This window comes from Fistularia commersonii, chromosome 25 (assembly GCF_037954325.1).
Source record: "Fistularia commersonii isolate RoL2024-O1a breed Wild chromosome 25, RoL_Fcom_v1.0, whole genome shotgun sequence".
In the NCBI taxonomy this organism is placed as follows: Eukaryota; Metazoa; Chordata; class Actinopteri; order Syngnathiformes; family Fistulariidae; genus Fistularia; species Fistularia commersonii.
Genome location: NC_141308.1, coordinates 3572540 through 3596380, shown reverse-complemented (window position 1 = coordinate 3596380; position 23841 = coordinate 3572540). Strand labels below are relative to the sequence as shown.

Genomic DNA, 23841 nt, shown 5'->3' with positions numbered 1-23841 from the left:
GAGTGCAACCTATATGTTTTATAGCGACTGTTGTCATATGTTTTCATGTGTTTTCATGTAATTCATTTATGTTATGATGTGTAAATGAATCAGCTCAATTATGAACAAGTTTCCATTGATTTTCAATCAAGATGGGAAATTTTCTTTGTTTTTGTATGATATTCTGAAATCATCTTGGGACCTTTGGGAACCCAGTGGTCAGTCTTAAACCCTTTTTGAAGATCCCACGGTTAATGACACAGGTTTTCCTTGGTTAACTGTGTGGTTCAAATAGCATTTGAGCACTTTTCTCATCTGAATAATGAAAATTAAAGATGATTGCATCATTGCCAAGTTGTTGTCGTCTAAGCAGAGTAGGATCATGGCTGTATCGAACAAAGAGACGTCTGATTTTGTTGAGAATTATACAAGAAAAACGAGCATTCCAATATGTAAAAGTGTCCATCGATCTGTTGTATCAATAAGCTCTGATGAAATGTTTTGGTGTCTTTTGTCGAAAGTCTAACGAAAAGAGCATTGAACGAAGCATTGCTCATTAAACCCCACATTTCCACCAATCAAATTAACCAGAAGGGGTTATGACATGTGCGTTTAACATTCTAAAAATAAGCCATCTGGTAATGAAATATTTTTCCCCTCTTATCTCTTGCGCAAAGATACAAGTCTGTTAAATTTGTCATGGGTTTAGAAAAGACTGGAACTAAATATTTACTGCTTTGCCTCCCAGCCTCCCATCAAAGTCTCTGGCATTATTCTGCAGTGAGGCTCTGGTCCTCTGTCATGTGGCACAGATCCAGCTGTCACATTTATATCTCTGCACCTCTCAGTCAAGCTGTACTCAACAAGGTAGTGGTCGGAGTGCATTTAAATCAAACGCCTGAACTAAATAGTTTGCCATTTTGAATACGGTTCCACATACTGAAAGAAATAAGCAAGAGGATGGAGAAACAAAACTTCTATCCAGAAGCCTGTCAAAGCACTTTTGGTTCTCTTTCTACTTCAGTCAATAATATCAAAAGTAACTTCAACTGTATATTTACCTATTAGAGTGTGATAACAGAAGAAGATTAATATCTTATGAGTCCAATATACAAATCTGTTCACCTTATTGCAAAAAATCCTTACCCCTGCAGCAATAAATCAGATTATTGATGCGCCTGCTGTTTTTCTATGTGTACTCACTGCTTTCAGTATTGATTCGTTTCACCGAGACAAACTGCAGAGACATGCAGCGAAAATTTCACAGATACATTTTAAATATTTAAATGCAGTGCGGCTCACCACGTAGAAACTTAAAGTCTCTGAAGATGTGAAAAGAACTGCCTCTGCTTGAACTGAGCGGTCTGTGTCAGTCTCATGTACACATGGGCACAAGCCCCTCATTAACTTGAGAATGATTCACTGAACTGCTGCATAATGTTTAAGCTCTGTCTGAAGACAGAGACCAGGTCTAATTAGTTACAAGGTTATTAACAGCTGTGTGTGTGTGTGTGTGTGTGTGTGTGTGTGTGTGTGTGTGTGTGTGTGTGTGTGCATTCACATGCAAGACCATTAGTTCGAAAGGTATGATGACCTGACAAAAACCCAGATTTCTGACTTTTCTCCTCAATTTTGGCTCCTTCAATAATGTAACCTGCAGTCTGTAGTGTAAGGCAGCTGCCAGGTTGTGGTATTTCAGAATACCCAGGCCTGTTCTTAAGGTGAGCTGTGACTGAGAGCTGTGAGGACAATACAAATGGTAATATTCTTGTGGTAAGATCATTTCAAACGTTTTCATTTTTAATTTCAAGAGTTATATTGATTGACACAAAATGGCTGTATATGGATGAAATTGAATCCATTGTGATCACAAAATGCTTCAAGATTCAACAGCACTCTTTCCTGCTTCTTTAAGATGTTTAAGACATTACACGCGCTGTTTGTAGACTCGTGTTTTAATATCATATTACTCCGATCAAAGAATTTGCGAACACAAATATTAAACTGCAAGACCCAGTGGTTGAAAAATGCTGGAATGGAGGAAATCTACAAACATTGATTTGAACACCCCATGCCCTATTCTTGTTGGCTTCTCAAAAAAAAAACTGAAATAAAGGGTGTGAAAACCATTTTAAGCTAAAATTATCGTGACCGCAGTGTCATGGGAGTGCTGTGCGACTGTTTTGGTAGGCCACCATTTAAATGACACAAAAATAAGTCCTTCTGTGTAGAAATGTTTGTTGGAGTGATGGGCAATTCTCAGAGGCCATCTGAATGCTGAGTGCTTCAGTCAAAATGTTTTGTATGTCCTGTGGATTTTTGTAGAGGATGTATTTGAAAAAAGAAGTGATTAGCCATCTACCATCTGCTGGGCTGTGAGAGGAGAGCAGCTCATTATACTGCCTCTTGTGTCTGCACTGAAGCCGGAGCATTCCAGTCCAGCTATCAGGAAAAGCTGCAGGGACTTCTCGTATGTGTGCTGCAGGGAGCAGCTGGATTATGTGGTGATACTGCACACAAGTGGCTTAGTTGCTGGCATCTGTCTGCACTGTCCTCCAGCCGATATATCTATATCTATATATACGGCACAGTTGTAAGCACTTCAGCCTCACGGCACCCTGGTTAGATTCTGACAGGGGGACCTTTCTGTGTGGAGTTTGCATGTTCTCCCCTTGTTTGCTTGGGTTCTCCGGTTTCCTCCTACGGTACAAAAACATGCAGCAATTAGCGTTAAATTGGAACAAATTGGGAAATTGCCCCGAATGAGTGTGTGAGTGAATGGTTGTTTGTCTATATATGTGGCCCTGCGATTGTTTGGCGAACAGTCCATGGTGTTCTGCGCGTCTCGCCTGATGACAGCTGGGATAGGCTCCAGCATCCCCCATGACCCTGAGTGCAGCATAAGCAGTAAAAGATGGATGGATGGAGCTATATATATATATATATGTATGTGTGTGTGTGTGTGTGTGTGTGTGTGTGGGTGTTCAGAGAGAGAAACAGTGAGAGCATCCATTGAGCATCCAGTGAGAGTATTCTCTGCAGCACAGTTGGATACAAGATTGATATAATTATTTTTTTTATCTAAATACTTGGACATATTTATTATGGTCTGTATGTATGTGTGTCTGTATGCACAAGTATAATGTTCTCAATTTGATGTCATTCATTAGGACCTGGTGGGAAGTGCGCCGCCTCAGAGGAACTGGAAGGGAATAGCCATCGCCCTGCTTGTCATCCTTTTCATCTGTTCCCTTATCGTCACTTCCGTCATCCTGCTAACCCCTCGTATGTACCACAAACTCACAAACACACACACACACACACACTTATTAAATGTCACTAATTTCCTCATCATCTTAGTTAATCGCCTTAAGATGCATAAATTGAACCTGAAACACAGTCAAGCCATGCAATATGTATACTTGAGAAATGACCAATTTTTATTGAGCGAGGACTAATCCACCGTATGCGCGCGCGCGCACACACACACACACACACACACACACACACACATGTAAAATCTATTTAAAGCACATTTTTTACAGTCTTTTTCTTAGATTAAAATGGATAAAAATGTCAACTGTAAAATTTCAATAACAGCTCCATGTTCATGAGAGTAAAACAGAGATTTTACATTGATGCACACTGAAAATCATCCTTACATCTCCTGTGTTGGACCAATCATCAGAATAAGACTGCTCTACCCCTTTGTGGTTCTTGGGTATGGAAATACCATTTCTGTAGAACTAGTCCATTCCTTTAATATTTGTAAATGTCTTAAACAAAAAGCCTGAAGGGAACATGCCAGATTTCTGCAGGGGAATCCAATAGAGGTGACTGTGACATCAGCAATGATTTCACTGAATTTAACTGAAAATCAAAAAAATAAGTTTAAAAAAAGTGAATGTAACTTTTTTTTACTTTGGTTTTTCTTACATAAATATGAAATAGAATAAATGTTCTCCATCTGTCTAAATCTATACATGCATGCAAATGAAATTTACTCTTGTCATGTCTATGTTCTTGAAGAGTTCATTTTTAGTTCTCGAAATGATGACACTCTATATTACTGGTCTGAAATGACTTTCAGCAGCTGGAGGGAACATTTTGCTATTTTCCCCAATAAATATGTTTATTAGACTTCTATCCTGTCCTGTTCAAGAGACTCAGAAAGGAAGTTAACCATCCTCAAGAAGAAAAACAGTCCACTTGTCATGATAAGCTCTGACAATAAAAATAACGATTGACAATGACTGGATATCTGAGAACCTTAACAGACATACAGTAAAATGAAATACACATTCATAATCCTCTGAAAAACAAACTTTGAAAAGTCATTTAATCTCATGCATTCTTCGATTTGTGGTTACTGTAATAAACTGTTGTCTGCTCAAAGCTCAAATATCTTAAGTTTCCTAAAAACATATTAATTCAGTACTCTGCAGCTCAAATGGGTCCTCGTCTGCAAACTCAAAAATGTATCAAAACATAGTTATATGTAAAGCATGTAAAACCTTATCTACTGCACAGAAAGTCACGGAAGTGCGACAAAGTGGTTTACACCTCTGTTGAACCCAGATAAAACCACCTTTAGTCAAAAGTACAGCATTTCCTCCCTTTATTACTATCCAGTAAAATCTAACTGCTCTTCCTTAAGTAGCAGATATTAGGACAATGTAGTCATACCCATAGGTTTCTTGAGAATTTTCATAAGAGACCTCTTTAGATTTCCTTCTCACGTCTTATCAAAGTGAATATTGAATGCTATTCTGTTATTAATTTCCTTTTTACTATGACCCACATCACTCATTAGGAAACTAGATAGTTAGCATTCAAATTAGTTAGTAATGAGTTGGATATTTTTCAAGAATCGCACAAGGATACATTCGCGTTGCTTGTTCCTAACCTGTACTTATCTGATTATTCCCAGCCAGTAACATTGAAGAACTATGGTCTACAAGTAAAACCGTGCAGATTTTTCTCTTGCTGTTATTCAAAACTGATAAACGCTTTTCAAAGGGAGCAAGGTTTTCAAAATGACATTTTTCCGCTGCCGGTGATGGTGCTTTGATTTCACAAAGAGGTGGGGTCATCCACTCATAAGGTGATGGGCTCTTAAGTATGTGATGTTATTCAGACCTGTTTAATGGAGATGATTATGCAGTGATAGCTCCAACCTTTCATCAGATTGGTACAGCCCCAGAGATACCATTTACCCTGCGTTGAAAATTAGCTTCCCCGCCCCCATGTGCAGCTTCTGCAGTGATTTTTCTTTATTTATTTTTCAAGACAGTGATCTCATGGAAAATCCTTACATGGTATTAAAACACAGCTAGATCTGTATGTTCCATCAAAGTGTGAAGGCTGCCAAGGAATCTGCCAACTTACTGATTTTTTTACTGTAAGGCAGGCTTGTCAGCCATCATGACAACTGGCAACCGAGGATACAGTTGTTTTTCCAAGAATAGGTACCGTGAAAACAGTAGAAAAGCTATCACACTTGTGTTGCTTTTTGAACATCCGCACAAACTCATTCATGTTCTATATTTTCATCTGTCAGTTTCAGATTTCATTTTGATTGTTTGGAGATGCCGAGAAACAGAGTAAGCAGGAATGAAGTCATGCTCCCAGATCAATAGAGCAATACCAGAGGCCGTGTTCTTATTTATTCCTTGTTCCAGATTGTTCCGTTCTATAGGGGCGAATAGATGTTGTGGTGCAATTTACAGAGATGGAAGCGGAACATATTATAATGGCACTCCCTGCTATGAGACTGCTGCCCCCTGCGAAACATGCAATGAAAAAGTCAAAGATTTCCCTGACTTTCTTTCTCCGAAACGAGTGAATTCTCTCTATTTCAAAGAGCGGCTTGAAATTTTGTTAAGATGCATTTGGCTACATCATCCAAACACGCGTCATTCGGTCTCCACCATATTTGATTTGTTTATTTTTCTTGACAGGTGAGGACGACAGTCTCGCTCTTAAGAAAAAAGTGACTATTGATGATGTCTTTGGTCCGAACCTTCATATCCACGACCCAAATGCCATATGGCTCAGCGGTAAGTGAACTGTCTGATTTTGATATATAACGCCCGCCTCTCATGTCAAAGCCAGTCAAGACAACCAATGGCAAGGCCCACTGCTTTCCATAGGACCCCTTTTAGCATCCGATGTTCACACTTAGATTTTCAATATCTCAATCGAGCATGCACAAGCAGCAGGCAAAAAGAACTTAACGACTGAATGTTATAATGATTAGTTCTGTCAAAAGCATGCAGTCAGTGTAATCAATGAATTACCAATGAATTTACTGAGAAATGAATTACCAGTAAATATTGAGTGATGTCCTATCTTACATTGGTAAAGACAAACTCCAGTTGTAGCCATAAGATTTGACCATGACCCGGATAACTGAGAAACCCTCACAGACGTGAAAAGAAATTTATTTTGAGAGATAAGAGATGCATTCTAACACAACTCCTGAATAGTTCTAACATTATAGGTAAACTAAAAGAAATGTAGTACAGCCTGTAATGACCAGCGAAACATAATGAGTGTCTTTACCTCACAGAAGTGACGTATCCAAATGGCATTAAATATGAATGGTCATCATTTACTTTTAGCTCAACTTTCATCACACAAACAGCAAATGGTAATGATTTATGTTCACCGTTATCATTCTAGTCACAGGGAAGTACACAAATGCGATGCCTCACCGTTTAGTTACACACAAACTACTGTAACTGAGAAATGTCCAGCAAGCACCAGCTGCCCGGCCTCTTTAGTTTAATGTATTGCAGTACGGCAGCATGTGTAAATTGGTTAATGCACTATAGAACTGGCTTGCTGTGGCCTCTGTAACCTTGACAAGGTACTGAGTAGGATGCTGCCAGCTGAGCTCATGAATGTTAGAGCGGCAAACTGAGTGCCCTCTGGTGTTCAGTGTGAAAAGTCCTTGAAATGTTTTCCAGCCACTACATTAAAAAAAAAAAAAACAACCTCAACACACTCAAGAAAGTCGGGAAGAACTATTTTATGCTGGATTGATGGACAGAGTAACAACATGATGCAATTTTTTCAACAACTACAGCTAATTAAATGCTGTGAAGATTTAATCAACAAGATTTTATTATTGGTTGGTCTATGGAGGTTTTCAGTCATCTTTGTCGAAATTTTTTCATGACAAATGGATTTGAAATTTATACCTGGAAGAAACTTTGCTTCACATCTTAGAGGCTTCTTCAGTTCCCTTCCTCCAGGGAAGAAATCTCAAGTCCAGTTGCCACAAAAAAATTTTGGCAAGAATTTAGTATTTGTTCTTTACATCGTTATCAAATCTTTATCATTTACATCATATATGTATAATATAGTGTGAACACTCTAATTGAGTAGGAGGGGGAATAGTGAGATTTTAAATAGCATATCAGCAAGCAACAAAGGAGGAAACAGCAAACTTGAGTTTTCGACTGCTTGATAATGGAACTGACATGCAACATCCTGTCAAAGAAATTATAGCATCGCTTGAATTTCAAGTGTAAAAAATTTGGCTTTGTAACACTTCCTGTTAAAAGTTATCTGTGATAAAAAAAAAAAAAAAGTTTTTTATCAAAAGCGTCTGCCTCTTGAAGAGTGATTTCTTCGTGTTGACGATGTTTCCCAACATTTTTTTATAGAGAAAAATGCGTTTCTATAAATGTTGATAAAATAACAGTAATTATACTTTTTTGTGAAATTTTAGCTTCATTTAATTTCAATGATACACATAAAGTCAATGTAACTTAAATCTGCAGCAAAATATCAAGCTAAAGCATGAGCACAAGTGGTGCCCTACACGTCCAAGATGTAACACAAAGCTACCCTTTTAGTACAAACTGTAACATCATCCCATGCACGTGTCCAAAGTCAAATCACCTGCCTCTCGCCAGCCCTTTGGCTCTACACACAGTCATACACCTTGATTACTGACATGACATACCCATTAATATGTAATCATTTGAGTTCCTGTGTTTCCTTCGTCCTTGATTCACCGCAGTGATGAAAATGTTCTCAGCAACTGATGAAACACTGGCAATCAGATGTGTGACACAGTGTTTTGTCTGTAAGTTCATGCAATCAACCCCCATTTGGTTTTAATGACCTTCTGATAAGGATCCCAGTGGGACAAGCTCACACCTCGATAGCCCTCATCAATATTTTGTGCGCTTCATTCAGGGATAAATGTACTTGATCCCTATTGCACTTTGATCACCACTTGCTTCATTAGTCTGTGGACTCACCTCAGAGTTTCTCACTCACCCTTGGATCCAAAGACAAAGCGTTCAACCTTCAGCCTGATCTTGTTCAGTCGCCAGTATGTGTTGCGGTGTTTTGCTGACACAATCGAAAGCAATACTACCCATCATAATGTCAGTTAATAAAGGATAAGCAGCAAACTTGTCTCTAAGCATTTGGCAATAAGCATTGACAAGAGAACAAAGAGAAATAGCTAAAGAGCCACAATCTCATTTTTCCCTCTCAAATACTGTGATAGAAATTGATCAGACAAAATTGCAGTTCAAAATTGCACAAAAACAACTCATTCATTTATTCTTTATCTCAATTCAACATGGACATTGTATATGGGTGTTCAGCTGATTGAGAAATATCTGATGACGGAATTCACTGTCGGCAGGAAAATAGGAGGAAAATGTTTATCCGAGTGGTTTCATAACATCTGGATTCACCATTAGATGTGTGTAGGCAGGTGTGCACGGTATGAGGGAAGTACTTGCAAAATGAATATTAACTAAAGGTCTACCAATGCTCTGCAAGCAATTTTGGTCTAATTGCCAAAATCTGAGAAAAAAAATAAGTAACAGAACATCATTTATTCAACAAGACCTGCAGTAACTGCAGCAGTTACTCATTTAAGTTTTTGTTCCATTTGATTTGGGCATTTCACTAAACAAACTAGCAGTTGATTTAGGATTTAGTGTTCAGCCAAGAGAAGTTTGCTGTGGGGGATGGGATTGGCTCTGACAATACAATGTTTTCAGATTGTTTTTTTTTTTATTTAGGGATAGAAACAGCTTTAATAGTTTCACATCAAACTAATTGTTGAAAGTCATACTCGAATTAATGAAAAAGTAGGGGTTTGGGGGGACAGAATACAACAGCTGTAGCGTTTCTACTATAACCGTCATATACAGGGTAGAAGATCCTGTACCTCTTCACTCTGTGCTTCAAACAAACAAAATTAATCAAGGTGACGCTGACACTTGATGTGATCCACTCAGAGGTTGTGCAACAGGTTCTCCACAACAAACAACAACTTCCGTGCCTACTGATGCTTCAGCTACTGAAAGGATTCTGTTTAGGTATCCGAGTATTTCCTTCTAATCCTCTCCTTTCTGAAGAAAATCTGGCCAAGAGACTCCTCTGCAGTCATCTGGTTATTAAGTGGAGAAAAAAAAAAAGTATTTGATACACTGCTGATTTTTCAGTTTTCCCCACTTGTAAAGCATGATTTTTAAGTACTTAATTTGCTTTTTTGTCCACGACATAAGTATTTGATACATCAGAACTTCATATTTGGTACAGAAACCTTTGTTGGCATACAGAGATCACACATTCCCTGTAGTTATTGACCAGGTTTCCAAACGCTGCACCAGGGATTTTGGCCAACGCCTCCATACAGATCTTTTCCAGATCCTACAGGATTCTGGGGAGTCACTGGGCAATATGGACTATCAGCTCCCGCCAAAGATTTTCTATTGGGTTCAGGTCTGGAGACTGCCTAGGCCGCTCCAGAACCTTGAAATGCTTCTTACAGAGCCACTCCTTAGTTGCCCTGGCTGTGTGTTTCGGTCTGGAAGACCCAGCCACGACCCATCGACAAGGCTCTTACTGAGGGAAGGAGATTGTCGGCAAAGTTCTTGCGATAAATGGCCCCATTCATCCTCCCCTCAATACAGTCCAGTCATCCTGTCACCTTTGCAGAAAAGCATCCCCAAAGTGTTACCACCTCCATGTGTCAGAGTTGGGATGTTCTAGGGGTTGTACTCATCCTTCATCCTCCAAACTCAGCAAGTTGAGTTTAGTCCAAAAAGCTATTTTTGTCTCATCAGACCACATGACCTACCATTCCTCCTCTGGATCATCTTGATGGTCGTTTGCAAACTTCAGACGGGCCTGGACATGTGCTGGCTTGAGCAGGGGGGACCTTGCATGCACTGCAGGATTTTAATCTATGACTGCATAGTGGGTTAGTAATGGTTTGCTTTGAGACTGTGGTCCAAGCTCTCTTCAGGTCATTGACCAGGTCCAACCGTGTAGTTCTGGGCTGATCCCTCCCCTTCCTCATGATCATTGATGCCCCGTGAGGTGAGATCTTGTATGAAGCCTCAGGCTGAGGTAGATTGACCATCATCTTGAATTCCATTTTCTAATAATTGTGCCAACAGTTGCTGCGTTCTCACCAAGCTGCTTACCTATTGTTCTGTAGCCCATCCCAGCCTTGTGCAGGTCTAAAATATTATCCCTGATGTCCTTACACAGCTCCCTGGTCTAGGCCATTGTGAAGAGGTTGGAGTTTGAATGTGTGGACAGGTGCCTTTTATACAGGTAATGAGTGGAGAACAGGAGGGCTTCTTGAACTAATAGGTTTGTAAGAGCCACAATTCTGACTGAATGGTGATCAAATACTAATGCAATAAAATGCAAATGACTTGAAAATCATGTTTTCTAGAAATGTTTTGGATTCACTAAGTTGAAGAGTACCTATGATAAAAAATTAGACCCCTACATGCTTTGCAAGTGAGAAAAGCAAAATAAAAAAAAACTAATACTTGTTCTCCCCACTTTATATTCACCACACAGCACCCCAAAACTCATTATTGGCCCTTTTCTCAAACGCTTCGTTGGGTTCTGCTTGAGGAATTTTATCATGTTCCTGTATCAGTTTAAGTTCATTCGTTGCTGTACAAAGATTTGGACCGTTTCAAAAACTTGTTCCCTTGACCACAGACCTTCTGTTTCTGGGTCACCCCGTCATGGTTTTTGGACAATGTGCCTGACCCAAATGCAGAGACACTCAGGAGTGTAGGCATTAGAAGGGTTTATTTACAAAGGGATGAATGGAGGGCTCTGCAGGGTCTGGGTGGCTTCTGCAGCAAGGGGAAAACCAAGATAAACCTTTAAACAAGGAGCTGAACATCCATGAGGAGAGGATTACAGACAGCGAGTTGATGTGGAGGTAGCTGCTTTAGTTCAATAGTCTGGCACCAGACTCCTTTTAAGCTTGGTGAGCCACAGATGTGCTCTGCACCCCAGCTGAAATCCATTCTCCTGCTCAATCAGGCTCACTGATGAAGAACTGAGGCGCAACAGAGCCGCTCACAGACACCTGGTGGCCTGGAGAAGCAAGATGGATGGAATGAGCAATCGTCTGATTTGAGAGACTGATCAAAATGAAAGAACAGAAGCATTCAAGAAGAGTCTGCCAGACCACAGCCCTCGCAGTCTGTGGGACGGGCCAATCCCAGACAGCTTACATTTTCTGAGGATCCATGCAAATTTGTCTATCCTCTAGATGTAACCAAGAAAGGACACAGATGGCTCGTGGAATTCACATTTCTCAGTTGACGTAGAGACGATTTTCTAAGAGTCGCTGTAGGACATGTTTCCGGTGGTCAGCTAGGGTCTGAGTAAATAAGGTCATGCAGGTAGACAAATATGAAAATATAAAGTCACAAGTACATTTAACAGGACTTTATACACAGCTGGGGTGTTGCAAAGGCGAAGGGCATGACGAGGTGCTCCGTGTCAAATGGGGTTCTTGAAGGCATAAGAGGCAGAGTTTTGAGAAAATGGCTTCTCTTTGAGCAGGTTTGAAGGAGGGCGCTGTAGGATGTGTATTCTTGACAGCAATTTGGTTCAGTCTTCAGTAATCAACACAAGATCAGAGTGAGCCGTCCTTGCTGAGGAAAAAGCCAGGGGAGATGAAAGTGAGTGATACCCGCCAAGACAGAAAACAGAGCTGACTCCAGGGTAATGGAGCCCCAGGGAGAAGATTGATTGCGCAGTCAGCAGGACATTGGGTGATAGAGAGAGGACCCCTGTATTTACTAATGACCTTGCTGAACTCTTGTATTAGTCAGGGATGAGGGACAAATTAACTGGGTCAGTACCCTTGGGGGTAGCAGGAGACAGACTGAGGGATGGCACTCTGTAGGCAGCAAGAAAAGACAGGGGACCAGGACTATCCTGGGTCCTGACCCATTAGAGTCAATTGTGGCGTTTGAGCCAGTCTAACGCCAGAACGATAGATGAGTGTGGTGTGGGAGAAGACACTTGTTCAGCGGTTTCCAGAAATTAGCTGTAAGGGCTTGGTCATGTGGGTGATGCGGGGCAGGGCTCAACTATTCAGGTCATGACAATGAGTGGACAGAAGTATGGTTTTAATGTTGGAATGCAAGACCAGAGAGTGAGCAATCAGATTCTGTTTGCAATTAGAGTCAGAGTGTCACAGTTAAATACAAGCGTAGCTGGGAGCATGAGTTGAGGTACCTGTTCTGAGATATCTACCAGCCTTACTGCATCTTCTGGCAAGACCTCCCTCCTTGGCCAACAGAACAGGAGGCTTCAAAATGACTAGAGGATCCACAGTAGAGGCATCTGTTGGAACGTATTCACTGCTGCCGCTCCCTCAGTAACAGGCCAGTCTCACTTGCATTGGTTCTGGAGCCAGAGTGGAGGACCTGTCTCTTGGACAGGGGAAAGCACAGTGAGTGGCTAGTCCTGTGCGTGACCTGTCATCTGCTTCTCACCCTCAAGAAGATTATCAATGCAGTCAAATATATCAGCCAGGGTTTCAGGTCCATCCAAGGGAGCCAATTCATCCATCAAAGAGACATTGAGGGCATGAAAAAAAGAAGCTCTTAAGCATGGGAGCATTCCACCTAGATGCAGCAAATGTTCTAAATTCAATGGCAAATTCAGAAACAGTTCTGACCAATGTTTGTTTAATTGTCCCAAGATTTGACAGGGTAATGATCAGAATCCTCACTGAAGATCTGTTAGAATTCCTCAAAAGGTGCAACCAAAGGTTGAAGGACCCTAGAATAGGGCCTTGCCGGAGAAGAGTCCAAAAACAAATTAAATCATGGCATCATCATGGGGGAAGCAATGGGGTGACCAATTGACAGCCAGAGTGCACTGTAAGAGAAAAGCCCCACAATGGCCAACCTCTGCTGAGAATTTCTCAAGAGTGGGTGAGCTAACATCTTAGGAGCTGGAGGGCCTGGGGGAACAGCTGGGACCTCTGTAAGAGGAGGCAATGGATTGGATTGCAGACACCATAGCAACTGAGTGAGCTGATCCAAACACTGGTTAGTGGTCTCCTGTTGCTCAGAGACCAAAGAGCAGCATCATGAGAGCGGATTAGAGAACTCTGTTCAGATAGGACTCTCCTAAGATTGTCTGCAGAGTAAGAATGGCCAGAGAATTTTCTCATGATTTCTGGAGCAAGGAGCTTGCAGTAACCAGGACTGTAGCGCTGACTAGCATCAGCACAATTGGTCCATGCGGCAGTATCTGGTGTAATTCACTACTGAAGGGCTGGTGAACAGGCTCTTTTTAAGTTCAGCCGGACGAGACCCGATAAGCCACAGGTGTGCACTGCATCCCAGCTGAAATCCATTCTCCCGTTAAAGCAGGCTCACTGGTGAAGGACTGAGGTGAACAGAGCTGCACATAGACACGTAACCAAATGTCTAATTTGGGAGAGTGCGACAAAAGGTTTTGCATAACTGATACCCTCTTGTTGTTCTTTGAATTCGTTGGACCAGAATCAAATAAATGGAAGGTATAGGTAACCCTCAAACAATAAATAAACCATTTAAGAAACTAATCAGCGGCAGCAACCTGGGGAATTTTAATAAACAAATGAGGCGATGTTTCAAGACATGAACAAAACAAACAGTCTCTTGTCACCCCTGGCTCAAAACGTGCTCCGCACATGTTCGTGACCATGGCGCCCTAGACAATCCTCCACTAGAGGTCACCTGCCCACTTTTCCAGTGGTGGCTTGTACAAGGCTCGCCAGCACCTCTCCGGAGAGGTGTCCGGTCCAAAGAAATGTTGCCACTTTGATTCTTTCACTTGTGATAGTGGGTGTAAGTTTAGAACCTTGATACAAGTTGCAAAGTGGTCTTTTTTGTAGCTTGAAACGCTTTCAAGTTTGGGGTTTCGAAGTTCAGTAGCAGGCCGTCTTTGTCCTTCCACTCCCCAACCCGTGGCAGGATGGTCAGCGAGTGGAACCTGTAGTTGATGTTCTTGTTGATGTTTTTGTGGTGGGAGCGATCCAATACAAACCCCTCCAGGTAGGGAGGGAGAGCATCACACATTTCCTTAGAGACCCTGGTGATCAACCTAACAGAGGTGGTGCATATAGAATCCCTCAGTGCAATCCGGGAAGAGGGAGTTAGCTGCAAGAGGTGACCGAGCTTTTTAAGACCCGTCCTGCTGAGGCTGAGACCTGTGGAATGCAAGGACTGGGACCTGGTGGCAGCCACCAGCCCGGGGGGTCCATTCTCTACCTTCCTAAATGCTAGAACCTGCCAAGCTTGGAGGACTGAGCCATAGAATGAATGCAGTCAGGATACATGGTCTTCTACTTTCTTTTCCTTGTAGTTTTGCCTTTCACCTTCCTCAGTAATGCGACCTGTTTCTGCAGGCGGCACCGTTCCCTCTCATCCAAAGGGTGCAGATCTTGCGTTTTGTCGATGGCGCTGTCTGACTTAATAAACTTATCAGTGTCACTAATGTAATCCGAGACATCGACCTTTTTTATAGAGGGTATCCTCCGAGAAGTAAATATCTTTCTGTGCCTTATTGCTGCCGCTAACTGAAACAGTGTCTGACTCCGACTCACATTCTATGTCTTCGCCGTCACCCAGCTGGCTTCCTGTCTCACCTGTATCCTCAATGGTGTCATTATGGGCGTGACTCAAAAAGCTGTGGAGCTCACCTGTCCCGGCTGTCGCCACACTTGGCCAGCGGCAACGTAGAATGCAACTGCACCGGGCCCCGGCCCATTTGCAGCCCCCGCGGGCTCAGCTGCGGCACCAGCGGGCGTCACAGCGAGAGAAGCGCCCCCAGCCGCGGCAGAAACCTGCGGCGCCATCAGTTCGCCATCATTAACCGAATCGCTCTCCGATTGCGGCTTCTTGCACAGACAAGCGACTCACTTGTGGCCCACATGTCCACATTCAAAACTTTTCATCTGCCCTGAACTTGCGTTCACCATACATGAGGCATCACCATACTTCACCCGGAATGAGACCTCCAGGGTTTGTGACGGCGCCTCCAAAAACACCTGGGGTCTTTGCACCCCAGGCTCACAGTCTTAAAGCCACTGGTGAACTTTCCAAACCTTTTTGGTTCACTTTCCAACAGTCTGTTTGGGTTGAATGGCGGCGCACCGGAGACGGTGACCCGCGTTGAGGATGCGGACAGGGGGGACACCTGCACGGAGATATCGCAGATGACCACGCCGCTAACAATCAGCTGGTGGACGAGCGCTTCCAACTTCAGGAAGGCAACCACCGCTCGGTTCATTCTGGTCATAAGATTCTCATGTAATACCTGCTTGCTGACTGTAAACAATATACCCTCTAGGGACATCGTGCTTTCAAGGGGCATAATCCGTTTTCCGTGCCGGGGGGGGTTGGAGGACGCCTAACTTACAATAATTAGCTGGCACTGCCGGGCAGGTGCGTGGGCACACAAAATAAGCCAAATAAATGAAATACGTATGCGGAACAAAGACCAAAAAGACGCTTTCAGTCTCTGCTTCTCTGTCACACACCTGCTCCATAAGAAGAAGAAGAAGAAAGACATGTTGCTGTTATTATTATTATTATCATTATTATTATTACTACTACTACTACCTGCAAATATCACACAACCAACACTGAGCATAGTAGAAACACTACAAATCAATAGATAAATGTACAATATGTTGCAGGCTGTTTTGTTGGGAGTTTTGTTGAGTCTCTGGAAAGGTTGGTTAAAATATCATGGCCCTGCAATTGCAACAGCCTTCAATCCCAGCATTTGACAGCCAGGATAATTTTCTTCTCAGCCGCTGTAAGCTTTCAAATCATAAACCCCACCCCCTCTTTATTTAGATCACTGAGAAATAAAGGAGAACTGACATAGGACTCATCAAATCGAAACTATTGAATCGGGTAGAAGAACCAATCCTGCCAATGACTGACAGTTTCATTCATTGCATTCTGACAGGTTACCATTCGTGATCAATATTTAAAATCAACTGCGATGCAAGGATGTGTCCATGGCTGATATCTTTTGACACATCGTTGCATTTCTAAAGTGAACAAAACTATCAGATCAAGAGCATGATATTGACAGGCAGGCATTTGTGTAGGAAATTAATGACATTAACCCATAAACCATAAACATCATTATCATTATGTGTATAAACACATCATATGACACATACACCTATATATAAAACATACACTCCAATATTTGGCTTAAACATTTACACTACACATTTATGACAGGAGTCTCTAGAATACCAAAGTTCAAACGTTTGTTGTTTGATAAATGTTACTGTGCTGTTCACCCACTCAAATTTATTTTTGTGACCTTGCTTACAGACATTGAACTGCTGTATCGTACAAGAGACGGAGACGTTGTCAGGCTCGACGTTAACACAAAGGAGAAAGCTGTTATTGTGCCAAACCAGTTGTTTGTGAGTGTCATTTTAATCTCGTTTTTCCAATTTTCTTCAAAAGTTAAAAGCGGTCTTTGCACTGAATTTTTTACAGCTAAACCCACTGTACATTGTTCGTTCCCTTACAGGATCGATCCAGAGCTGCAAAGTACCAAGTGTCCCCAGACATGCAGCATGTGCTGTTTACCTTTGACATAAAGCAGGTGAGAAAATCTCAGAAAGGTCCCTTGTGCTTTACATTTTTCAAGAAGATGCTCTTCTTTGATCGTATCTCTTTGCAGATCTATCAACATTCCTACGCGGCCAAGTACATCATCTACAGCCTGGTAACACAGTAAGATCCATCTTTCCTTTTATGGCGTGTAGTTTTTTTTTGCTTGTTTGTTTGTTTAGTTGGTTGGTTGTAGTATATAATATGTTCTCTTGTACCATTTCAATTTATCTGCTCTCTCTGTGACAATGTGTTTCGATTGTGTCTCCTTTTACGCGCTGCAGTCAGTCTGACCTGATTTGGTTATTTCATCCATCCAATTCTACTTGTTTCTGCGCTGTTCAATACTTATACTGAGCCAAGGTCAGGATCATGCTAAAAGTCATATGTGGATGATTGATGAGCGCTACAAGAAAGGATTAAACACTCCCAAAATAACCCCTTTCTTTGAATGACTGGGCATTTCTACCTTGATACACAGATGCAGGCTCTTTTGTATGTTGTATCCACAGGGAAACTTGGCCACTGAATCCCCCCGAGGTGCATGAAGCTGTCCTGCAGTTTGCTGGATGGGGACCTAAGGGTCAACAACTGGTAAGGACATTGAAGCGAAGTTGTAGCGTGGGGGGGTTAATGGATCAAGGTCTTTGCTATGACGTCAGCGTCAAATCGGAACGATTGGGATCATCATAACAATGGCAGGGTTGAAACCATATGGAGTCAAACTACAGCCAGACTAACAAGGCTTCCTTTTTAGAGTGTTACATCCTGTATCTACATGACTAATGTAGAGTTCTTTTAGGGTCCCACTGTAACATAGCATAAGCGCACAACCCAGGGAAGCGGCTGGTTAGCTTCGGAACGTGAGATCCTCTTGTGGACGGACAGCGACATTGCATTGGAAATGAAGCAAATTTAACTGGCCAGAGTGACACTGTGACATTAACTGCTCATCACAGATGAAGGTGCTGCTTCTTTCTAGAAACGGGTTCACATGATTTGACCAGATAAAATGAGTTAGTTGCCGCAGAAGACGCAGTGACTTCTAAAAGTTCTTGTGGCTTTGCAAATGTATTCTGAACCACATCTTTAATAGGTCATTACTTAGCAGATTGCATAATACCATAGCGAAAACAACCCATGTGGTTTGACAATCTGTGGCCAGGAATAAAATATGTATTTGGAATGAATCAAGAATGAAAGCAACACAACAAAACAAAAGACAGAAATTTAGCAAAATACTGTAAAATAAAACAAAATGCACCCACAGTCTACAGCCGTAAGATGGGGCAATGGGCTTTGGCTATTGCATGAAAACCAGTCTGACAACCACAGACATACAAAGAAACACAAGAATGTATGCATTTAAAGGACTTACATGAACAGTTTCACGAAAAACTAAGTGCCCCAGACTCGACCTTCGAAAGAAAAAGATTGTGTGTAATCTCAGTCGTCCCGATCATCACATATTTATAGGATTTTCCAGCAAACTAATTAATTTAACAGTCAACATAATTAATTGGCGGTTGTCTCCTTAAAACAATACCAGCATTTTGTTAATTTTCATGACCGCTAATCCTGAAATCATCTGTATAAAGCAGCATAAAAAGTTCATCATTAAACCATGGCATTTGCTTTAAATGCTTTAAATGCTTTTGTAAATTAAAGTCCTAACAATTTCCTGTTTTCTATAAATGTCAGTGACCTCAAGCAGCCTGCGTTTTACATTACTATAATTTGTTTGTCATGTAAGAAAAACAGATACAATAATAGACCTTGAACTGAAAGACAACATTATCCAACAGATAACTACTTCACATGAGGATATATTAACAGCATGTAAAACATCTAGAGCTAAACTAAAGCTGCAACCATTTTAATGGAGGAGCACGACACATGACAGACTCCGACTTTACAAAGAAGATTGAGAACAACGAAAATACTATGGAGTTTGGCTGATCTGAGGAGAGGCTGATGGGAAAGAGTCAGTAATACAGGCAAAAGCCTCCCTTAAAACGCACAGTTCAGGGGTGGGCAAACTACGGCCCGCGGGCCACATCCGGCCCTTTGGCCTTTTGAATCCGGCCCGCCAAAGATCGATACAGAATTCGTACTTGATGTGAATGATTGAATGATTGGGTCAATGAATGTGGGAGCTCAAACAGGAGATTATTTCATTTTTGGAGCTACTTGAGAATTTTCCTGCGCTGAATGACACATATTGGCTTTGTGATTTAGCCTTTACTGTGGACGAACTGACACACATGAATGAACTGGACATGAAGCTAAAAGGGAAAAACTGGTTTGTGCATGAAATGCAAGCAAACGTCAGAGCCTTCATAACCAAGCTGGTTTTATTTTCAAAGCAAATGTCAAAGTTTGATATGTACTGTTAACGAATGTGTTTTTTTAATTATTAATTTTCTATTTTTTACAAGTATCGTATCTTGTGCTGATCCGGCCCGTCTGTCAAATTTTAAAAGTCAATGCGGCCCCTGAGCCAAAAAGTTTGCCCACCCCTGGTATAGTTTCACCACACTGGGTTACATGAGGTGCAAAGTGGCGTGTATTAGAACTTTGGATTGCATGAGAAAAATCCAACATGACTGTCTTTGACATATAGAACACATTCAGGATCATGACTTAACAACACCATCCAAGCTGTTTTTGTAAAATCACCAAGTGCTTTTCGAAGCCTTACCTAAAAAAATGATGATTCAAATGGTAATTGTCTTGAACATAAACAATGGTGCATTGATTCTTATACATCGAAAGGTGCTAATATTTGAATCTTTAAATCGTTTCTCTTTTTCTGTAAAAAAAAGAGGGAACCTCAAACAAGATCGAATTCCGTTGAAGTTGACAGACTTGATTTATTCTATTGAATATTTAATACAGAATCATTAAACCTATAAATATATTTTCTGTGGGAAATTATGTCCACTAGCTGGGGATTTTAGCTCATTTCTCCTTAGACCAGGTCAATTCGGCTTCTTTCCTGTGCAAACTGCTTGCTTCGGGGGTCTTTCACCGCATCACGACAAGCCTAAGAGCAGTGCTTTGACTCTGCTTTTCCAAATATTAAATGGAGTGTGGCTTAGCCATTCTCGGAAGAAATACTTCTGTGCTGAAGGTCATTGCCTTGTTGCAAGACCGAGTTTCTGCTGTACATCCAGTGATTGGAGGGGCAAGAGGGAGAAAAGCAGCACATCATCATTCTCATGTCAGTGTATCACCGAAATTCAATTTCTTTCTTTTCATTTGCCCAAGTTATCTTGGGACATTTCTCATAAAGAGCAGCTCAGATGATATTACACCTCAGATGGGATATGATTGGCAGAACCACTTTATAAAAGGTATGCATGTAGATGAATATTCGAATGCCTTGCTCGTTGGATTGTCATGTGATCTTCAGTATCTGGCTGACACGCACACACACACACACACACACACACACACACACACACACAACCCCAGGGGAACATCGACTCCTCTGTCTCTTTTTGTTTTGAATTTTATTTTTTTAGATTTATATTGTACTGTTAGATTGTTTTTTCTGTTTCCGTTTCCTTTTCTTTGTGCTGCATTTCAAATTCGACTTCTGTTTTGAAACTTGATCTATACTGAAATGGGACTTACCTTAACTTGCCTGAGTTCAAAAAAACAAAAAGAAAACTTTTCTTTTTGCAGACAAATCGTCTGCTCTGACTGGTTAGCTTTTATGACTAGAAGCAACTGTTATTCAATTTTGTTCTAAACTCCACTTCATTCATAACAAGAGAAAATGGAATATGCCAGTGTCTCATTCTTTACACAAAAAAGTGCATTTCTTACTTTATGTATAACAAATGACAATAACTCATATTTTAAAGTTTCCCTATCCTCTATTTTTGTATCCACACAAGCTTTTTAAATGTACACTGACTTTGTTTTACATACTGATAGGGTGAATTGGTTGAGGCGTTTAAACATCTGTTAAATAAAAACAAATTGAATAGAACCGTTTTAGATTACTCTAAAAGACCGTACTCTCTTTGTTTGCCGGTGTTAAAATTCGCTTGCATTTTGTTGTTTGTCAAAGCATATTTACAATGCGTAACAGTTCATATCATTTGCTTAAATTACAGACACCTCGTTGAAAGTAAACATTAACATTTGAACCGTGCAATTCGACTTCGACAGTAAAAGGAAAAGCATATATTTGCATAAAGTAATAATGAACCTGTTTGCAGTCTCGTTACTATAATTCAGTGTTTGATTTAATGAGCAGCAAGATTATCTCAGAAATGAGATCATTAGCTCTTATCTTTTTCTCTGTTTGACCTGCTTGCGTTCAGCGTGTTGGCTTGATTTTCCCTACATGGTTGTAAAATGTAGTGATTTCCTTTTAAATGAATCCACACTGGAGCAATTTATCATCCAGTGTCAACTTTTAAAGATTAAGCTCTCTCCCTCTCTATCCTTTTCTCTCTGTGTGTTTCATACATACAAAGGACGACACATCACATGCACAGCGAGGGGGCACAAATTGTGTGAAACCACATCCAGTTACCATGACAGTGTAACCAGTGACACACATATACACACACACACACACACACACACCTGTGACAAAGGTTACACTGACATATAGGTTGGCGGGGTTTTTATGACCCAGCAATCTCTGATGCTACTGTGTTCTCCTTCATGTTGAAGGAGCCAATCCCAGCGCTCTAACCATCCAGTATCATCCGTCATCTAATCCTTTTGAAGACCGAAAAAAAATCTTTGACTGAGTGAACCGAAGTCAAGTGAATGCAAATGATGTACAAAAAAATACCACTTATCTATGGCTTCTAATATGTGTCAACATTTTACATTTGTAGTTCTGCTTTGAAGCAGCTTTGGCCTATGTGTGATTCCAATTGGTGAGAACAGTTTTAAGCAGCTGTTTAAAAGAGAGTGGAAGATTCTGTGATGCCCCAACTGTTTCCTTTTCTTTTTTTTTTTTTTTGAACATTTATTAGAACAAGTTCCTTGACAGAGTCACAAACATTCTTACAAAACCTCATGACAAGATACACATTATACAATATCCTTTATAGGTATAATTATTTCTACCATTCATTTAGCAATTCACTTATTTCCTCATTAGCAAGCGAAAGAAAAAAAAAACTAAAATACAACAAAGAGTAAAAAAAAAAAAAAAAAAAAAAGCAAACAAAAAAAAACATCTAGCTCAGTCAAATAGAGATAATATCCTCAACTCTCCAAATACTTTTTGATGAGTGCCCATTTGTCAAGATATAGGTCTGTCTGAAGTTGTAGGTTTGCTGTTATGTGTTCCATGCAGTTTACATCCTTAAGCCTGTTTCCTTTTCTTTCTTCATCCCTGCAGCTTTCTTCACTGCTTGATCCTACAATAAAAAAAAACTATGATTTTCTCGATAGCAGTAACAGATCAGACCGATTCACGTGCGTCTCCTCCCCTAATACCTCAGTTAGCACCTCGTATTTAACTGAATAGGCTGGACCCCGCGCTGGATTAGGCTTCATACACCAATCCATTGTAAAATTCATCACTTTCAAACTTGTGGAAAAGTAGCATGTATTGAGATGAGTGTCACACACCGTCTGCTGGCAGAGTGTTTTAATTCCTCCAGACAACGCCATCGCTGTGGGATGAAATGTAGTCTAACCTGCCGGCAGTTGCCCTTCCCTGAAGACTGCATTTAAGTAAATGTCCCTTCAATTTATTATTTACTGAGGCATCAGTGAGTATCTGTGACTCTGTCAGGATTAAGATAAGAGGCACATGATTTAGCTCACAGCTAAGCTAATGCTATAAATGACTCATTTCAGAAATGTTATCCATAGTTTAAAGGTGTGCGTCCAGACATGTATGCTTGTCTTGCAAATTTTCTTTTTTTATTGAAATCTTTTTTTAATAACTTCAAAATTCACATTTATATATTTGACGCCCAGATTTATTATATTTCCAGCCTTTCATAAGCGTTTGAATGATAAAGTATTGGATTTCTTCTCCGGAGATACACTTAGTGTTTAGCTATTATCAGTAATTTATTTGTGTTGTGTATCAGACATATGGTTATTTATACCCAGAGATAAGAAATAATGAGATGTTGAAGCAGCCCTGGCTTTGAATTGCAAGAATTTTGATAAGGATGCAAGTTGGAGAGATGAAAAAAAGACAGCAATACTGACGCTCATGACAGACTGTTTTTTTTTTTCTTTTGTCCAGATCTTCATATTTGAAAACAACATCTACTACAGAGCAACAGTTGAAAGCCGCTCCATCCGTCTGGTTTCCACAGGCAAAGAGGGAGTTGTTTTCAATGGCCTTCCTGACTGGCTCTATGAGGGTAAGACATTCTAGAGGTCATGACGGATCATGTCAAAGGTGATCAGAGGGGAATCAGATACAGAATCTGGAAAAAAAAAAAAAGAAATCACACTCAGATGTCTGGATTTCCCTCCCAGTTTTGATGAACCCAATACTAACAGCCAATTTATACCCATAGCTGTAATATTGTTGTAAAATGCAGCCTCATTTCCGATTGACAAAAGCAACTCCTTAAAATTATTTATTTTGGAGTGCTGGATTATTTATTTTGGAGTTCCTGATGACAAAATGTAGCTCCCGTGTGTACTAAAGTTGGTAATTTTTTCTTCCTTCTCCTTCTTCTTCTTCGTCTTCTTCTTTTTCTCCTTTCAGCTTTTCCCTTCAGGGGTTTCCACAGCGAATCAACCTTCTCCATCTAACCCTATTCTCTGTATCTTCCTCTCTCACACCAACTACCTTCATATCTTCTCTCACTACATCCATAAATCTTCTCTTTGGATCTTCCTCGAGACCTCCTGCCTGGTTATTTCTTTCTTCCTAAATAGAGGAAAATAGATATTATATACC

At 40.7% G+C, this 23841-nt stretch overlaps 1 protein-coding gene across 2 annotated transcripts in view; it reads left to right on the top strand.

Annotated features, from left to right (window-relative positions):
* LOC147218869 (A-type potassium channel modulatory protein DPP6-like) overlaps positions 1 to 23841 on the top strand; it is a 77823-nt gene that overhangs the window by 38315 nt on the left and 15667 nt on the right. For both annotated transcript variants that reach the window (XM_086171907.1, XM_086171909.1), the window contains exons 2-8: positions 3150 to 3264; positions 5940 to 6038; positions 16644 to 16738; positions 16849 to 16923; positions 17002 to 17054; positions 17444 to 17525; positions 23173 to 23293. In XM_086171907.1, coding sequence (XP_086028033.1) covers positions 3150 to 3264; positions 5940 to 6038; positions 16644 to 16738; positions 16849 to 16923; positions 17002 to 17054; positions 17444 to 17525; positions 23173 to 23293 — 640 coding nt within the window. The remainder of the gene's footprint in view (positions 1 to 3149; positions 3265 to 5939; positions 6039 to 16643; positions 16739 to 16848; positions 16924 to 17001; positions 17055 to 17443; positions 17526 to 23172; positions 23294 to 23841) is intronic.